Source organism: Enoplosus armatus, chromosome 7, assembly GCF_043641665.1.
Source record: "Enoplosus armatus isolate fEnoArm2 chromosome 7, fEnoArm2.hap1, whole genome shotgun sequence".
In the NCBI taxonomy this organism is placed as follows: domain Eukaryota; kingdom Metazoa; phylum Chordata; class Actinopteri; order Centrarchiformes; family Enoplosidae; genus Enoplosus; species Enoplosus armatus.
The window spans coordinates 21,589,627-21,608,473 of record NC_092186.1 but is presented as its reverse complement, the minus strand read 5'-3'; the positions used below and the strand labels follow the sequence as shown (position 1 = coordinate 21,608,473).

The 18,847-nt window shown below is 42.5% G+C and overlaps 1 protein-coding gene across 1 annotated transcript in view; it reads left to right on the top strand.

Moving 5' to 3' along the window:
• The window catches only part of raver2 (ribonucleoprotein, PTB-binding 2), a 67,568-nt gene that overhangs the window by 1,277 nt on the left and 47,444 nt on the right, over positions 1-18,847 (top strand). Inside the window, exon 2 of the mRNA XM_070909383.1 lies at positions 13,106-13,172. Within this exon, the coding sequence (XP_070765484.1) occupies positions 13,106-13,172 (67 nt within the window). The remainder of the gene's footprint in view (positions 1-13,105; positions 13,173-18,847) is intronic.

Sequence of the window (18,847 nt, the reverse complement as noted above, 5' to 3'; positions counted from 1 at the left end):
CAGACTACGCTTTCAAGACATGACTGGTAGAATCCATGATTTACATGTCGCTGTAATCAGCAGACCAGTCAGTTTATCTTTTATGTTTGTGTATTTATACGCAAGACGTTTGTATGCACGTCAAAGACCACAGAGTGACTTCACTGTTTATAACTTTAAGACCTTTTTGGTTTCTCCTACTAAGTGTCATTCATCACTTGTCGAAGGCGTTGCTGCTGCTGCTGGTGGTGGTGGTGGTGTTTTCCTTCAGGGTTGTAGCACCACACATTCTCAGAAAGAGGCACACTGCCAAGGAGAACCAGCACTCTGCCTGGTGTTTGAGTGTTGAAGTGTGTGTGTGTGTGTGTGTAAGGAGAGAGGGAGTGTGAAAGAGTGCGACTGCATGGTGTGTGTGAGAAGTGAGAAACAGAGTGGAGAAGGCGCTTGGATCAGGTGAAGCAGCAGAAGTCTCTCTCTCTCTCTCTGTATTTTCCACATCATTCATGTGTCAGGACGAGTGTGATATGTTTAGTGAGCCTGAGCAGAGCTGCATGAAGCCTGCGCTGCTGAACATGCCCCATGAATTTATCCATATAAAGGAGCAGTTCAGACTCTTTGACGTTTCTCCGTATGAGTTGCTGACTGGTGGTGATACTGTTGAATTGACATCAGCTCAGGCTGCTCGTCAGGAATGAACAGTTAACAAAAACCTTTTAAACCACGTCTCGGCACTCCAGAATATTATAACCATCATTGACAGAATAAAACGTCGCTGTGGATAGTTAACATTTTCTTATTTTGGTGGTGTGCTGCGGTTGAAAATGCTCTTACTGCCGCGTTCACTTCTGTTTGAAAGGCTGCTGAGATATGTTGCCTGAGCTAATGTCCGTATATCAGCATTAGTGCTTAAAAGATCCGTCTAATCAACAGCAAGATAGAAAAAGTTAAAGTTATCTTCGCTATTTTCTGACATTTAATGGAATAAATGATTTAATCGATTCATCTAAAGACTATTTAAAGATGAATCAGAAATGAAAATAATCATCAGTCGAGTAATCTATATCTATGCTGATTTTCTTTCTTGTGTGGTGCAGAGGGCTTAATACCCATAGCTACTCTGGCTTGGTCCTGTACAGGAATCCAGAGATATTCATAGAGCTGGTGGTGATGTTAAAGTATCTTCCATGAGGTTATAGATTTATGGACAAAGGAAAGGCTTCGTCACTGTCTTATATAACCTGTCTGATGGACTAAACAATGCCCAGCCAGCTCCATCTCCCTTTCCCCTCATACCCACTGCCCCATTAGTGAACACTATATCGCAGATTGGATATATAAGTGTGTGTGTGTATAGAGTCCATGGTGCACTGTGTCAGATATATGGCCCTGCTGATAGTCTTCATCTCAGAGAGAAAAGTGTGTGGGGGAGGAGGCAACGGAGAGAAGGGTGCAGTGTGAAAGGAGAGAGAGAGGACAGAAGAGTTGGGTGAGAGGAGAGAAAGGAGGGATGAAAGAAGAATGTAAAGATGTAAGAGAATAGAAAGAGGACGGGAGAGGCAGACTTTGATTCTTCTTCTCTTTGATGTCCACGGTATCCCTCTCAAATAGGAGCCATTAATGATTCTTATGTTATAGCTATCTGTAGCGTTTTACTGAATACAAATCCACTAATGAATCCAAATCCTTTTGAATAACTTCTTGATTATAATTAAGTTTAGGTTTCAAGTAACTAAATTTATATAAAAACTCAAAGATTCAGTTGAGATCTGTAATGAGCTTTTGTTGGCTGAGAAGGCCGAAACGCAGTGGCAGCCTGATTCATGTTCAAAAGCTGTAGCTACAACCTGTAAACGAGATGAGCCGCAGAAAATAGGAAACATCACGTCGGACCCTTGAAGGACAGTGAATTACCCACAATGCAAGTTGCCCGCCAACAGTTCGGTAGGAAATTGTTAAACTGGGAGCTGTATAGAGTATATAGAGATGAGGAGAGGGCTTCAGAGTTCTGGTAAACTCACTTCTCTCTAACTCTGCACCCCTTGATTTTTTTGCATTTTCAAACTTGTCGTCTTCAGCGCCAACCGACTTTGCGCAACTCCCTCTGGAGCCACATGTACAGTATTAGTTCTTCCCAAGGCCAGCAAACAGACTTGTTAAATTGTGTAAAATCAGGGCACTGTGTGGCATTTTAACCGGAGACATGCAGCGGCGGCTACAAAAATGAGAAGCTGCCACCTGAATGTTTTGTGCATTGCTCTTTGAGCAAAGAGAGTGATGAAAGGTTTAATAAGAGATGAGAGTCAGAGTTTAGTGAATATGAGTTTATGTAGATGGAAAATTGATTTAAAAATGGAATAGACTATTGGAAAAACTTTCCTAGACGTTTTCCCTCACCAAGGACGTAGTGTAAAAACATATTTGCAGATGCATTGAAGGGTAAAATAGGTGTGTGTGTGTGTGTGTGTGTGTGTGTGTGTGTGTGTGTGTGTGTGTGTGTGTGTCTGTGTGTCTGTGTGTGTGTGTGTGCATGTGAGCGTGCGTGGGGAGGAGGTTAGCTTCCAAGGACTTCTGCAAAGTTCTTGAATTATTCAGAGTTTCTCAGAAACACAAAAACAAGATGTAAGATGTGTATGTGCACATGTTTATATGTTTCTTTTTGAACAATAGGCATAGTGTGTGGGTGTGTGTGTGTGTGTGTGTGTGCGCGCGCATGCATGCAGTTGGGTTTGCATATGTAGAGGTAAACACAAATACATGTAAATGTCACAAAGCAGTGTGTTTCTGAGCTGTTCTCTTTCCACCCACTTCCTCGTCTCACTTTACACGCTGTGAGGGGTGTGTGTGTGTGTGTGTGTGTGTGTGTGTGTGTGTGTGTGTGTGTGTGTGTGTGTGTGTGTGTGTGTGTGTGTGTGTGTCAGTAGCAGATGTTGGTAAAATCTGCCCCTCCTGACTGTGGGGCAGCCTTCATCACCTTCATCGCTCAAGAGCCTGCATGCACACACGCCTTGTTGTGATTTAGCTGTTTACTGTGGCATTAGTCACCTTGAAGTTTTGCAGATGTTTGTGGCGCAGTTTTCCCGCAGGCATTCAAGGTACACTTGTTTCACGGACTACTGTTAGTACAACCAGGACAGACCAACAAGTTCATACAGTCTATTTATTTACTTTTTAATATGGCATAATTTGGCAGTGACTCAAACATGGAGGTAAATTCATATCGGTGAGATGTTGAACGTGACCTCAAATGCTGAGCCAGTTGAAATACAGAGCGATGGGGGAGTGCTGTGCTGTATATACTTGGGTGATATGGTTAAAATCAATATCAGTGTATCAATAACATGTTTTCAGTATCAAGTTATATCTCAAATGTATGCATAATCACATGTAAAATAACCAGACTGACATGATTCCACTGGAAGTTGATACAAGACCATTTGGACAATAGGCTACTGACAGGCAGTAATAATAATTGCATGCATTTGGCAGGAAGGTTGTGATTGGTTAAATGGTTTCAGAGTAAACTAGACTTGCGCCAGCTGGATAAAAGGTTCGGGAGAAACCTAGAAAGAGAGTGAACTGCGTTGACTGGACAAGTACAGTAAGAATGTGGTGTATACTAATTGGATAAAAGGCTAAGGAGAAATAATGAGTGTGTGACCTTCTTGGTTGAAACTCCACTCCACACAGCGTTTTAACTTCCAATAAGAAAAATATCTTTAGTGTCTGTTCTATTATTACTCCTCCTCTTGACTTTCTCACAGCGCTGGTTAAACTGTGTTTGGACTTTGCAAGCTATGTGCGCCTGCTGTTCACAACTGCTGCCATTTGTGTGTGTGTGTGTGTGAGATGGAGCAGGTGGAGGGGTTCGGGATCCTGCTGGTCCCTGTTTGCTAGAGTTCTGGATCCTTGACGTTCATACAGCAGAGGACTGGAGTTTGATGCTTTTGATACACAAATCAAAAGAGAGGAAGTGAGATATAATGAGCTGGGAGAAGGTCACTCTTATGTGTCTGACCTGCATGTTTTAACCCTCCTGTGGGCGGAGACACTGATCGACATCTCGTGATCACACAGACGACGGCACAATGACTTTGGACAATTGGACTTTAGTGTCCCAAGTGCAGGTTCTGCCAAAGTGGGAACACCTGACCTCATCCATCACAGAGTCAACAACATAAAATCCAGTTTTCAGCGGCAGCTCTGTGGGGGCAAACACCTCCATAGTGAGAGAGGTCACACAAGAATGACAAGAGTAAGCCATAACAAGCTTTTGTTACCCAAGAACGAAAAAACAAAAGAAGAAGCACACAGTAAATCCAGCAAGTGATTAGACTAGAGTGTAAAAACCGCACGTAGCTCAGTCTGATGGATTTGAATTCCTCTTGCGAGATGCTGGTGGCCGAGTCAGAGTTACCGGCGTGAACCCATCCATCCATCCTCCCTGGAGTCAATGGATTATTTTCATAAATGGCTTTCAGGAGTTTCATTCTACTCACGGGGAACAATGTCATTCTGTCAGGGTAAAAAATAGAAAAGGGACAAAATGTCACTATTGTAAGCCTTCATGAAATTTTTTTTTCCCAAAATGCCTTTTATTAATCAGGTCCATCTGTGAAAATGCCTCTATTAGCTTGCAGGACAGATTCTAGGAGAAGAATTCAGTTTGTGTTATGACTTTGAAGCTTGATATCTTGAATGAAATAATCAGGAGCGTTTATGTACTTTGTGTAGGGCTGCCATTACGTATGCGTTCAGTTAATCTCCAGTTATTTTGTCATGAATCAATTAATCTTTTAGTGTATGTAAAATGACACAAGAGGCCAGAATTTTATGTGCTGCTTAGTCTGATCTGCAGCCCATTAGTGTGTTTACTTGCAAATGTATTAGATAATAAAATGAATGAAATATCAAAATAAGGATTTAATGTGTTGGATTATGAGATTGTTTCAGCACTAGCTATACGTAACAGAGTATTAATGTAATGTTCCAATCAAGAACCTTTTGAACATATTTTGGTCAGATCTAGCTGCTTATATTTCAGTAACTGCATATCCATTCTAAAACAGTATCTTTCTATCACCTTACAGATATTCTAAATAAAGCTATTACAAAGGTAATATTTACATTATATTTCAAATCTGTCTTTATGCAATACCATTTTTCGTGCTGGGACACAAATGCTTCGTCCATGAGTCCAGTAATGTGAAGCTTCTTTTGACGGTTTAAAAGTCAGTAATGAAACAAAAATGTGTGTAATGTAAGTGCAGAAGTACATTAACCTTTGCACATCCAGCCTGTTGATGTGCGTTATGCTTTCACTGGCGCCTTGGTGTAGGAGTGCAAATGACTCCGAGAGGCCATTCAGCTTTTATGTCTGAGAGCTTCTCTGCCAGCCTCCACACATCTCTGCAGCTGCATAGTGTAGTTTTTTTTTCTGACTTTAATGCAAAGCCACACTTAAGACAAAGTGCTGGACCATGTCGAAAAATAGATGCCCATAGACGGAAAGTTTTCAGCAGCGTTCAACACCCACGTACAATAATGCTTTGAGGTTGTTTTATCTTCTTCTTAGTTTACCTGAAAGCGAGGATTTGCCCCATCTCAACACAGTTACACAAGTGTAGACTGCAGATAAATGAAGCACAGATACGTCACTGTTATTGCGTAAACACTTGCACACCTCTTAATTTATATTATGTGGCAGACCCCACACATCAGGTACTGCAAGCCAGCTCGAACAAAAATAACAAGTATTTCCGAATTATGCTTTGACCCAGTGTCCGCAGGACTCTGTAGATATGTGAGGAGTGACTCTCGGCTCAGTGGGGAAAATAACCTCCAATCTGAGCTCTGTGGCTTCAGGGCCAGAGCCCAGCAGAGACGGGTGGGTGTGGGTGGGGGAGGGAGGTGTGGTCACACTGGCTGACGGCAGAATCGGTCCTGTCTCAGGGCGAGCCACCTGCTTCCCTCGGCCCACCGGTTCTGTCCTTTCTAAAATCAGATTAACCAACTTCTCTGTGAAAGACGAAAGTAAAATGAAGAACTGCAGCTAAATGCTGAAGTGGAGCTGATGTGTAAGATGCAGTTCTTCTGATGCCAGTATCTCTGACAGAATGGAAGTGACAGGAAAAGCTCCCAACTTCCCACAAGAAGTACAAAGATAGTACCTTTTCCCAATGACAAATGAAGTCTTAATAGGTAATTTCATTTCCTCTAATTGGTGTCTTGGTGGTGATTTTGAATAATATTGTGGAGTTATTAAGGCATAAAGGGAATTCTATTTTGAGGCATGTTTTGTTAGATTGAGTCGATCGCACATAATGGTGATAACTGCTTGTTGCTTTTGCCATCACAGCTCCACCCACACTTGCCCCATTTTTTCCCCCCTGAAATTTGGATTTTCTGACTCTCGTAGCTGATGAAGATGGTAGCGAATGGTATGCTGAGCTCCAGGCTTCAAAACATTTATTCAGAAACTCATTAATAATAATAATAATGGCATCGATGCTAAGGCCAAGCTCCATTGGGAAAGCATCAGCCACAGAACAATGAATCTGGTGTCATTTTATTTCATAAAACATGATAAATAATGTATGTTTTGGTGTTTTGTGCACTTAATATATGGACACTGGTTCAGGCCCAAACTAATTGCAGTACTTCTGTGTAGCTACTGACCAGATCCTTTCTCTATGAGTCAGTGTATGTTTAGGTACAGTACAGCCATGATAAACTGTACCTGAAGAGGAGAGGAATCAAAACAAACTTGTTAAACCGAGAAATTCTACCAGTGCCAGTGCAGAGCGAGGGTGTTTTAAACTAGCATATACAAGGTGTGAAGAAGACTCTGAGTGTGAATGTGTTTGAGAGCGGAAGAAGGAGAGAAAGGAGAAAGGAGGGAAGGATGACAGAAAAAGAGATGTCTGCACTCGTGTGTATTTATGCTTGTCTGCTCTCAATATGTGAGTGTGCACGTTTTTTTTTTCCAAGAAGCTCTCCTGGCAGGCATTTGATAGTCCAGTGATCTCTGCTGTGCATGGTTTGAGCCACCTGTCTCACACACACACACACACACACACACACACACACACACAGAAAGCTTGGCTCGCACCAAATATGGAAAACAGTGATTTTTGGATCTATTAGAGATGCATTGTCTGAATTTCTGATGAATATGTACTACATTGTTTAACTGTTTTATGACTGGCTGTTATAAATGTTTTATGTTGTTTAAATGGAAACATTTGACTCTGCCTGATTGATCCCATTCATAGATTCATTATCGACAACATTAGCTGTTTTCCATCAAAGTGTGTGTGACACCTGAAGGCAAACTTGGAAATAAAACCAGTGGAAAAATGACTAAACCTCCACAACAGGACCACTAAAATCCCTTGTTTGAACGCAGTGCTGCTAATACTGCTATATAAATGTCAGTAATAATGGAGTTGTTGTGATGCTTCTGATTTTAAACCATATGGTAGTGTTGTGTGTGGGAGTAGCATTCAGGTTGATGGCAGACCTGGGCTTCATCCTCTGTTCTCTCTCTGTAGCATATATCACTCTATCAGTAGGTCAAGGACACAGTTACTGCCGGTAAGGAGGCCATGCAGAGTGTGTTTGTCCCCTAATCCCCCTATCCCTCCATCTCTCTCTCTCTCTCTCTCTCTCTCTCTCTCTCTCTCTCTCTCTCTCTCTCTCACACAGAGATGAAATGATAGCCCACTGTTTCACGTTCCCTCAGTGGCCCCGTTTGTGTTTGTAAGCCATCTCATTTATGACTGCAGGACAAAATGAGAATGTGTGTGTGTTTGTGTAATGAATGAACAGGTGTCAGAGTAAACACATTTTTCTCCCCTCTTGTTCTTCTTTGCCTGTTGAGAGAGATAAAAAAAAAAAATAAATCAATCAGTCTCGTTCGGCTTTCTCACCTTACATTTACGTTACCTTGTACACTGTACAGAATATGACTCGCTCTAGGGTGCAACAGGGGAATTAGAAATACCAAAAGTGGCAGACGGTGGAAGCAGACAGATGGCTTGCTCTTTATTTGCAGGACATTGTCAGAAGGTGTGAGTGAAAGTTGCTGCAAACACGGCACTGCATTGAAATTACAGTAATCTGACACACTGGGACGTTCGAAATAGTTCGATACAGAAGTGCCGCTAAGGATTCAGTATCTTGCTTAAGACACTAAAGCAGGGTGGAGGCTAAATGGATGTTAGAAAGAAGGCCCCCGTTTATCCAAACTGCTGTCCTGAAAACGGCTCAGTGTCATTTGACGCCTGTTGCACACAGCGGATAAGAAATTGATGAAATTGCTGCTTTTCAGGAGCATCGACTTGTGCCTATGCTGGGAAGTGGAACAGTGGTGTATCTTTGACGCAGCAACGTGCGTATCTTTGCGATGATGCAGGTCCTGATGCTGATACACACACCAGACACACAAGTTTTGGCTTAATGGCTGTGCTTTAATCCGCAACACTGTTATCAGAGTTCACGACTATGCAGTTTAGTTCCACGTAATGGATCTGCTCAAGGCACCTTTCCTGCCCAACTTACATTAGACAAGACTGGAAAAAAGGATTCCAGGGTAGATCCAGTAGATCAAGTGCTGCTACAGCTGCAAGAGTTTGGATTGAGATTTTGACTGTGTGGCTAGTCGTCGTTCATTTGCAGATCGTGAAGACCGGCAAGGCTTATAAACCTGAATGAGGGAGTCCAGGTGGGTGCTGTGCTTGTGTCCACTCTATAGGCGAGCATTAGTGACTTGAACTTAAGGTGGGCAGCAACATGGAGCCAGTGGAGAGTAATGACAAGTGACATGAGCTGTTTTTAGGTGGTTGGATGAACCAATCAGCTTGTTTGATGCACCGGGTGGTGTGTGTGTGTGTGTGGTACAGACAGTATACTAAATAATAGAAATATGCCTTGCATATCATAAAGAGACAATAGTTTGAATCAGCTCAAATAAAATGTGTGTGCTGTCAGCTTGTGGACTGCAGTTAGCAGAAACTTAGAATTAAATAAACATAAGGTAGCTGAAGGCTGGTGTTGTGCTTCGGCTTGCATTGCAGCTGCTGGTCAGAGAACAAAAGTCGTTGGCGGCAGTATTTGGAGAGTATGGAGCTGAGCGCTCACTGTTTCGTTATGTGGGCGCGTGTCAAGCTGATGATCAGCTGTTTGAGTGATTTCACGTTCCTTCATGAACCTTCGCTACGCCCATGAGCTCCATTTAGTCTTACCAGGCGTCAGACCGGGCTGCTATCACATTCCTTATCAAGTCCATCCTCTCAGGGCAGTTTGCTTTACTACCACACCAAGTGTGCAGCCACACATGCATACACAGAAATTGGCCCTGGGCTTGAGGCTGGTGCTGGAGTACTGACTGGACTTGCTGGAAATGTCAGCTTCTTGAAGCGTTCAAACACGCAGAGGGAACAGTATAGCACAGCATGGAACAGAGTGACATGCTTAGTTATATTGTGGAACAGCGTGACATAGAGCAACATACTGTGGAAAGGTCTTGAATAGGAAACACAATAGCAGCTTGTCCTGCTGCTTCTGCCTTGCCTGGGTCCAGACCTTTTGAGTCTGCCCACTCCACCGAGTTGACTGCTTCTGGTCTGGCATCATCGTTTCCTTGGTTGAAAAGTGATGATCCAATGAGCACCATGGGCGGGACTAATGATTAGTAAATCAGTGCCACGGGCGGGACTGATGCCGTTGTCAAGCTGTTGTCAAGCTGTCGTCAAGATTCAGGCGGATACGTTGATCTCTAGTCATTGGTTAGGGACAATCAGTTAGAGTGGAGGCAATGTCAGACTGAAGAAGGAAAAGGAGTGAAGCTTCTGCCCACATACTGTCCAGGTTCTCTCTCTAATCACTGTTGGTCATAAAGACTTGCAATGGACTAAGTCAGGTGTCTTTTCTTTTTTTTTTTTTTTAGATATTAAAAGTCTGCCAAGGTTTATGTTAACTATGTTGATCTCTGTAGTGGTACGAGGCAAAAAAATGGGACTCTATTTGACTCAAAACATAAAATCAGGGTCTTACGATTTGAATGTTGTGGGTTTAGTGTGCTGCTGTAATCTCTTTACTGAGCCCAGTGGCTGTTTGGAAACACTGGTGAGCATCGCTTAGCTATTACGACAGTGTTAATTAGAAAGGTGTTGCAATAGTGTCGTGGGAATCTCAATGAAACAAAGTGGAGCAGCGTGATGGGATGTAGTGAAAGTAAAAGGTCATTAAAAGACAGTTTGGACTCCTAGAAATGGTCTTGTAACGTGCCAGTGCTCTGAGAAACAAACTTTCAGCTCCATTTAAGTGCCGAGCAGCGCAGGGACGAGTGATAAAACACCACCAGAGAGAGAATGACACTGAGTGGCATGATTCAACCTTGTCTGAATGTCCGAGTCCACTGCAGCAGCAACTGTCATTTAGTTGGAAGCTATTTGTGCAGCTTGTTTTCTCTCTTTGTTTTCCTTTTGTTTTGTTGCTCGTCCTCTCCTCTCATTATTTCTTGCATTTAGGAAATGAGTTATTCCTTTTTAGTCTATTATGTTTATGTCAGAATTCCAGTTGTTCCAAGAGCACAGCCTTCATCCCACAAGAAAACATGCATTGTGGCCAGAGACAAAAAGAGAAATTTGATACAGTGGAAACACAGTGCATTAAGAGAACAGAAACATGTAGCGCTGAAACGGCAGGATAAGCAAATAGGAAAGAAGGAGGAGAGCTTTGGTTGGCAATAACAGTTTACATCACTTTGCTTAAATCCTCCACTTTTGTCCAGGCATGCTTTGATCCTAATTGTTTAATCCTGTTTTACTCTTATTGTGTTTGCCTGGTTGTTAAATCCCCGGCAGCCCTGTGTTCTAATGGCACAAGTGCGTGTTGCCATTGTAATGTCTGGAAAGACCCTTAAAACTTTGTTTACTTGCCTGTGCGGTAACAAGTATTTCAACCTGTTTTTCAAAGTAAATCAATGAGTATTTTCGAAAAAATCGAGTAAAATTTATTTGGATTCTAGTGCAGCAGTTTACCTTATTCCGTCAAAGGAATAGATTTCTGATAGATATAGAGCAAAAATCTCTTTCTCTCACCCCCCTCCCTCAGCGATAACAGCTCGCTCCGATTTTAAGTGCGAGCGAGCTGACCCTCTGTGTGGGCTGCCTCGCATGGCCTTCACTGATGAGGAACATTACTGCTCACTACACACACGAGTGGGCCGGATAGGTGGTTAGAGAGATGGAAAAAGAGAAAAAAATAGCACATATTAGAAAGCCTCAGTGGTTGTATGAGCACTGTTGTGTCTTTATAGCAATAATGTGACGCTTGCTGTGTGTGCCTGTCCACGCGGCCTCCCGGAAATGCCAAACCTGGCTTTCACTCATGTAAAAAGGTGGCCATTGTATCGCCATGAGCTGGTGAATTACAACAATGCAAAGTTCACTTCATGTTTTGAATGGAAGCATTAAACATGTCTAGCATTAGCTGACAGTGAATAAAAGCGCAGGGTTTGGGCAACATTAGCTTTCAATACAGAACAGCTGCATTCACCCAGATCCCAATCAGTACTTGAAAAGAGTTTCCACTTTTTTCTCTCTTTTGTTCACATTCAGGCTCATTTATGAAGCCTATTTATTGAAAGTACACGCAATTCACATTTATGTACTGCATTTCAAAAGTTTTAATACAATTGGAAAGGATTATAAGAGGGGGGGGGGGGGTGGGGAGAAGTGGAAAGTAACACATACATGATCGTAGTGAGTTCAGTGTGTCCGCACCTGAGGATCCTGCCTGATGTGCATCATACTGAAGACTTGCCATTAGTCTCGTCTCTGGTGGCACTTAACAATAATTGCAGAGTTGAGACTGTGGCTCGCAGGTTGTTTTAGCACTGTGGGTTTTTTTTCTTTTGTTTTGTTTTGTTTTGTTGCTCACTGTTCAGTCGTGCCGCCTACACTGCGTTCCTCTTCCATCTGAAACAGTTGTGCCGTTGGATAGGTTTGACTGTGACTGGATCCACAAAGGTTGCTCATATCACAGGAGGATATCTAAATAAAGACACTTGTTGCCTGAACTCTGAACTCTGAACTGATTGGGCTGTCATTTACCTGTGTGCAGTGGAGACTTTGTGTGGCTGTGTAACAGGGAAACCCATCAGGAAGGTACCAGGGCTCACAGCGTTAGCGGTGTGCAGCGGAGTTCATATCTCTTGCTGTGTTATCGCATCGCTCTCTTTGCTCCCTCTCCTGTCTCACTTCAGTCCAGATTTATTACTTTGATTTGCAGGTGTGTGTGTGTGTGTGTGTGTGTGTGTGTGTGTGTGTGTGTGTGTGTGTGTGTGTCCCTCATGTGGATTTGAGTGCAGTGTGGTGGGCTGCTGTTATTATAAACCTGACAGGCGACGGAAAGCTTTTCATCTTTGAAAATACACTTTTTAAAAAAAAAGAACATAATTACCCGTTAGAGACAAATTACTGCAATTGGGGAAGTCTCCCATCAAATCATGAAGAAGAAAGAGCTCAAGTGTCGAAAAATACGTGTTCATCAGTGTGACGAGCAAAAATCAATTTTATAAGATTTATCTAAATTCAAGTTGTCATAGTGACGATTTGAATACCCATCGTGTTGTTGGAAGCAGTTGGCTAGTTAAGAACTGTCTTGCTGTTTGAATAGTACTGTCATGAGTTGGCTCTCTGTAAAGTCTGGCAATGTATGTATGTGTTGTATTTGCTGACCACATTTAATTGCACATCCTTTTACTTTTTTTTTAGTAAAAGTGATGCATTTTGTCTTTTGCTAAAATGGGGAACTGATCAACGAATAACTTGATTTACTCAAATTAACTGACGACTTTCATAACAATTCAGAATAATCACATAGAAATACCAACACGGGCTGGTGATAGATTCAGAGATTCTCTCATCTATTAAAGTTTTGAATTTTGGTCATGCTGAATAGACAGTTTGAGGACGTCACTTTGGTAACCTGTGATGGCCATTTTGGGACTAAATAATTAATTGATTGATTAAGCAAATTAGTTGACGAATGCAGAAGTTGCAGTTGATTTTAAACATTTGGATTTTGATGATCTTGTGTGTCTCTTTCTGTCTCTTTATAGGAAGTCCATGAAATTCTGAAAGAATATGAACTGAAGTACTGCTTTGTGGACCGCAACAAAGGCACAGGTAAAACTCTCACTTAACCAGACATACAGACACACAAACACACGCTTGTGCTCCCGTACTTGTGGGGACTCCCACTGACATAATACTTTCCTTGACCCTAACCTCAGTCACCACTGCTAAACTAAACCTAATTCTGACCCTTAAACCAAGTCTTAACCCTTAAATAGCCTTTTGAAGAATAGGGGACCATCCGAAATGTCCTCAGGCTAAAACTCCCAATTGGTCCTCACAAAGATGGATGTACAAGAGCATATACAAACACAGACACACAAGCAGCTTTGCTCAGATGATCTTGTAAACGAAACCCTTAACATACAGCCATGTCATATCTGTCGTCGCAAATTCGTATTTATAGTTCTATGGAAAGTGGCGGCGTAGTGATATCTGGAGGCATGATGGTAATAGATTTACATACTGTAGAAATAGTGTTGGGGTCAGGCTGTTGTGACTCCAGTGACCAAGGTCTGTTTCCTTTTTAGCACAGTGAGGGTGATTATATTACTGGCAAACACCATTTTCAAAGATTCCCTTTCCATTTTTTTCCCTGTTAAATGTTTTTATTGTGAAAAACCCCTTGAGACAAGTTTGTGATATTAGACTTGACTTGATTGACTTGACTTCTACAAAAACATTTCTTGCATTATTTAGTCACGGATTTTGTACCACACCTTGCCTTCCCCTGAAGGGGAATCAAACTGTCTGTAACCGCATCACTTGGAGTTGAAGTTTAGAGGATTGGTCTCTTCGTCAGGCAGTGAAACATACTTAAAAACAGGCTAGCTGGCTGGTAGAGGACTTGCATGAGGAGTCAGTGATGTGTTCACTTCAAGTGGTTGTACAATAAAGCATTTGATTCGCAACTTGGTGGCTGAGGTTCAAATTAACTGAATTCAAACTGTAAAATCTGGTTTTATAGTTTTTGCACAAATGATGGGTTCACAACTTTTAATGGCATATATTTTTGCACACTTTCAAAGACTCACTCATAGTACACCACATACCGAAATGAACTCTTAATCTTAGTTTAGGCACATTTTAATTATAGTTTTAATCCTTGACCAAAATCTTATCTGTAAATTAAAAAAGTGAGCGTCTCCTTTTCCACATCCTCCTCACCTTCTGAGTACATTTGGTCCTCATAAGTCTGGAAATACAAGAGGATACACACACACACACACACACAGAGCAGACCCCATGCCCCTAGAGTGTGTCCCTTTCCAGGGAAATCTCACATAGTGCCTATATTTAGTCCGTGCAGTCAGCCAAGCACCTGAAACATAACGCTTGTACAAAGTAGAGGGGAGCTGTAAACAGCTGAGATATCAAAGCACCCGCCTGCCCAAAAGGTTAATGGGGTTTCAGAGCAAATGAGAGCCTGATGAAACTGTTGCTCTCATCGGACCGGCAGCCACAGTACTCTACTAATTAGGCAGCTGCTGTGGCGTTGGGTGCTGGGCTCTGACGTACTGAGGTGGGTGGAGTGGGACGGGAATCCAGCGTCGGGAACATCAGAGGTTCCTTCAAGGAAAAAGTAAAATTTTTCCTAACAAACCCATAGTGATGCTGGCTTTTTCTCTCTCTCTCTCTCTCTCCCACTTAATGGTCTCTATATCTCTCGCTCACCTTCACCCGTCACTGTCATGGTCTCTGCCAGTCTCTCCCTTTCCCTCAACACTTTTACCCTCCCCCCTTTCTCCATCTCTTTCCTCTTCAGTGAAGCACCACTCGTTTCATATCAAGGACTTATTTCATCAGTCTGACAACATTATCTGGTAATGTCTGGGAGTCTCAATATTATTATTCTTTGAATTAAGATGCAGAATGATTAAAGTGGAATTTACATGCGTCTTCAAAGAGGCCTGTGTGTTGAGCGCCTCGGGTGAAAGCAAGATACGTAGGGAGGAAGTTGTTTTTCCAGGTAATATCGTCATTAAGGACTATGTTAAGAACATTGCAGTAGTTGGAAAGTGTGGCTGTGGGAGGCTTTGTCTGCTCCAAGGCAAGAGCAGGGGCTTTCGCAGCTTGTTGGCCTCACATTTGAGCTCGAGGCCGATCAGTGTTTGGGGAACGTGCTGATAGTTTCTGTTTAATTCTATAGAGGGAGGGACTGAAAAACAGAGAGAGAGAGAGAGAGAGAGAGAGAGAGAAGCAGCAATACAGTGTTTTCAGATCACACTCCAAGAGCTGTTTAACCTGAAGTGCCAGAAAAATAGAAATTCAGTGAAATCTCCGTCTAATAGCACATCTAAAGCTCACTTAATAATCAAAATAAAATAAACCCCAGATGATTAAACCTGCCGTCTGCTGACTCTCAGTCAAGTCAAGTCAGGAAAAAAAAAAAAGAAGAAACGTCTTTCCCATTATGTCGAACTGTTCCTTTAATGCTGCCGCTATACGTTAGAGACCAGCTCTGCGTGCGATTGTCACCTTCACACTGTGGCCAACAGTACGCGTCATGAAGAGCCAACAGTCTGCAGGGTTTCACCAAAACACTCCGATTAGCACTCCTGCAGGTAGAGGTGAATAACTTGAACTCACCTGCTGAGGTGATCGGTTGGAATGAAAACCTGCGCACTGCTAACTCGTTAACTCTCCATGGCACATTGCCGACCACCCCGGCTGTGCATTATCATTTTTTTTAACCCTACTGTACAATGCAAGGCCTCTGGTATCGAATGTATCCACTTTAGAGAGCCTTTTTTAAATAGAAATGGCAAACAAAGACGCTTTTTCAGTGTTTTGTAACTTATTTTACTTACAGAAAACATTTTGTGCCCTCTAGACATTTCAGTCTTTTTTGAGATTATTTTGCTTTTCAGTCCATAGGCTCCGCTGGAGCTGGGCTGTTGACTGTCTCTCAGCGTTTTCTGTTTAGTCGATGTGGGCAGGCTCGTACTGGAGCAACAGTTGAACTTGGTGACACTGCTCATTAACTCTTTCACCCTATTGAAATGAGTACAGATGGGGTTGTTTTTAAGGTGCTGTCTCAGCAGGCAGGGTGGACACTGTTCCCTGAGCTGGTGTAAGTGTGTGTGTGTGTGTGTGTGTGTGTGTGTGGTGGGAGATCCCCGACTGCTTCAGTTAGAGGTGTGGAGGATTGATTTCAAGCCTCTGTAGCTTTGCACTTTGTGTGTGTGTGTGTGTGTGTGTGTGTGCTGAAGGATTGAATATTTTGACATGATCTGGTGACCCCGTGGCTTGTCGCCTCTTCACTTACCCCAAACACAGACCTCTATCCAACCTCAACATCTTTGTGTATGTTTGTATGTATCTGCTTATGTATACATGCCTGTGTGTGTGTGTGTGTGTGTGTGTGTTTTAACGTGTGTCATGAGTGTGTGAGTAGTGTTGGTCAGCGTGTGTGTGTGTGTGTGTGTGTGTGTGTGTGTGTGTGTGTGTGTGTGTGTGTGTGTGTGTGAGACACGGCGGTCAGCTTGAACTCGCCAGCCATTGGATCAGTTTTCATGGCAGCTGGATAACATCACCCCAACCAAGTGTTTACAGTCTGAGTCACTCTCTCCTTCCTCTCTCCCTCTGTCTCTTTGTCTGGTTCACCTTTTCTGCCTCTCCAGTCTCACAGCTTGAAAAATAACAAAGCGTTATGCTTCTATCTGTCTCTGCCACCGTGCAACAGTGTAAAAAGTGAAGGCCTTGAAGTGAATGTGCTGAGACCCTCAGCACTGTTGGGAACACATAGGTGTGTATATTTTCCATTGTTTACCAATGAGAAAAGATGTCAACATTGTATTCGGAGATCCACAGTGTGCGTGTGTGTGTGTGTGTGTGTTTTGACAAATTCCACTTGAGTGTGGACGGTAATTTAAATCTTTTGAAGCAGAAGAATCGGGGCAAAGGGAAAATGGAAGGTTGTTCTTTGAAGGTTCTTTGTCACGTTCTGTTCATTTCCGAAAGTGTGATATGAGAGGTTTTCTTTGCTTCGTTATTTACTTTTGTGTGTCTCAAAGGTTTCCTTGTATCCCTCCCTCTCCGCTTCATCCTTGAGATCATGATGTTTATTTGAGCAGGGTGCTCACTGCAGAGGTATTTCTGAGTTGCACTTAACAGAGATCACCTGTGAATTGGAGTGTGTGCTGTAGTACTGTGGCATCCTTTTCATTGAATTTTGAGTTTTATGCACCTGAGTTTCTGTTGGTGGCTGCTGTTGTTGCTCATGCCACCCACATATCACCTTCTCTGTTTATTAAGCAAAGTTGCTATTGTTGCTGCTGCACAATTTAATCTAATCCTCTCGTGTCTGAATTGCTTTTACATTAAACATTGACTTTGGGCAGGGGTTCAAGCCAAAAAGAATGTTAGGCTGTATCAGCGGGTGGGGAGAGCGAGAGACGAGGATGGACAGAGGGAGCATAATTGATCTCAGCTCATATCGTTGCTGAGCTCTGAGCCAGGAATCCGCTCAACCCCCCCCAACGTTGAATTATTACAATGACGTTCAATTTCTTATGATGTGGAATTATTTGCCTCCAAAACATGCCGCGTGGTTGATCTTTGATCGGGCACAGTTTGAATTTAATGAATTAACACCCCCTACAAAATCTGTTCAACTGGTTCTTTTGTTAATAGAGAAAATATTGAGCCCTGTTGCACATTTCATATCACAACGCTGGAAAGAAGCTGTGTTTTGTCATTGCGAGGCGGAACTACAGCAGACCACAGCTGTTATCAATCAAATTACCTTAAAGGGTGAAATTGGTTTTCTATTGGTTTTCTATATTTTTCTGCTGTTATCAGCCCCTGGGCTCCGTAATAAACGCACAATGAAATATTAATCATACAAAGGGAATGAAAGTTCCCTCTGTGAACTTTCTCTGTGAAGGTTTTAGTGTTACCAGATAAATGAATCTGTAATGTCACAAAGCTTATGGGATTAATGCTTTATTCTGAATACGTGGCCCAACATGGAAATATTGTTTTTTTTTGGTGATTTATAGACAATAGAGGTTTACAATTGTGACATAGACTACACAGAAATATGTAGATATGCTAACAGATGCTAATTTTGGTCACAGCACTTTTGCAAAAACTGATGAGCTAAAATAAATAGCTGGTATTTAAGAATCCCATATGGGTCAGGCTCTGCTGTCGAGTAGCTGTGGATCAAAAATGACATAATTCCCCGGGGGAACAGAAAACGGCTACGTGGTTTTACTGTGTGCGGAGAGATTTTTATAATTGGTGTGAAATATTCCCTGAGCTGAGTGTGTCACATATGCAGAAGCGGCAACACAGTCGAGCACAGGACTCAGAAATGTTCTGGATGCTAAGATTGTCACTTGCGGAGTATGAGAGTGTGTTTGTTTCAAACGGTAAAGTGTGTGTGTGTTTGTGGGAACTCCTTTCAGCAACAAGTCCGTTCTGAGATAGCAGAGGCAGAGAGACGGGTGTGACATGCAACAAAGATCGCAGGCTGGAATCGAACCGGCCATGTGGCATGCGCCGTAACCATCGGCTACCAAGGCGCTCCACCTGTTTCATTTTCACTTTGTTTGTGTGCAAGGGACCCAATTAGGAAACTCTGGTGTTTATCATCATTAGATATAACAAATAAAGGAATAAATACGCACAGACTCACCTGTAACAGACTCTCGTTAAAAGAAAATACTGCTGTTCTTTATTTTCATAGTTTTGGTGATCATTCTTATCGGTCATGAACA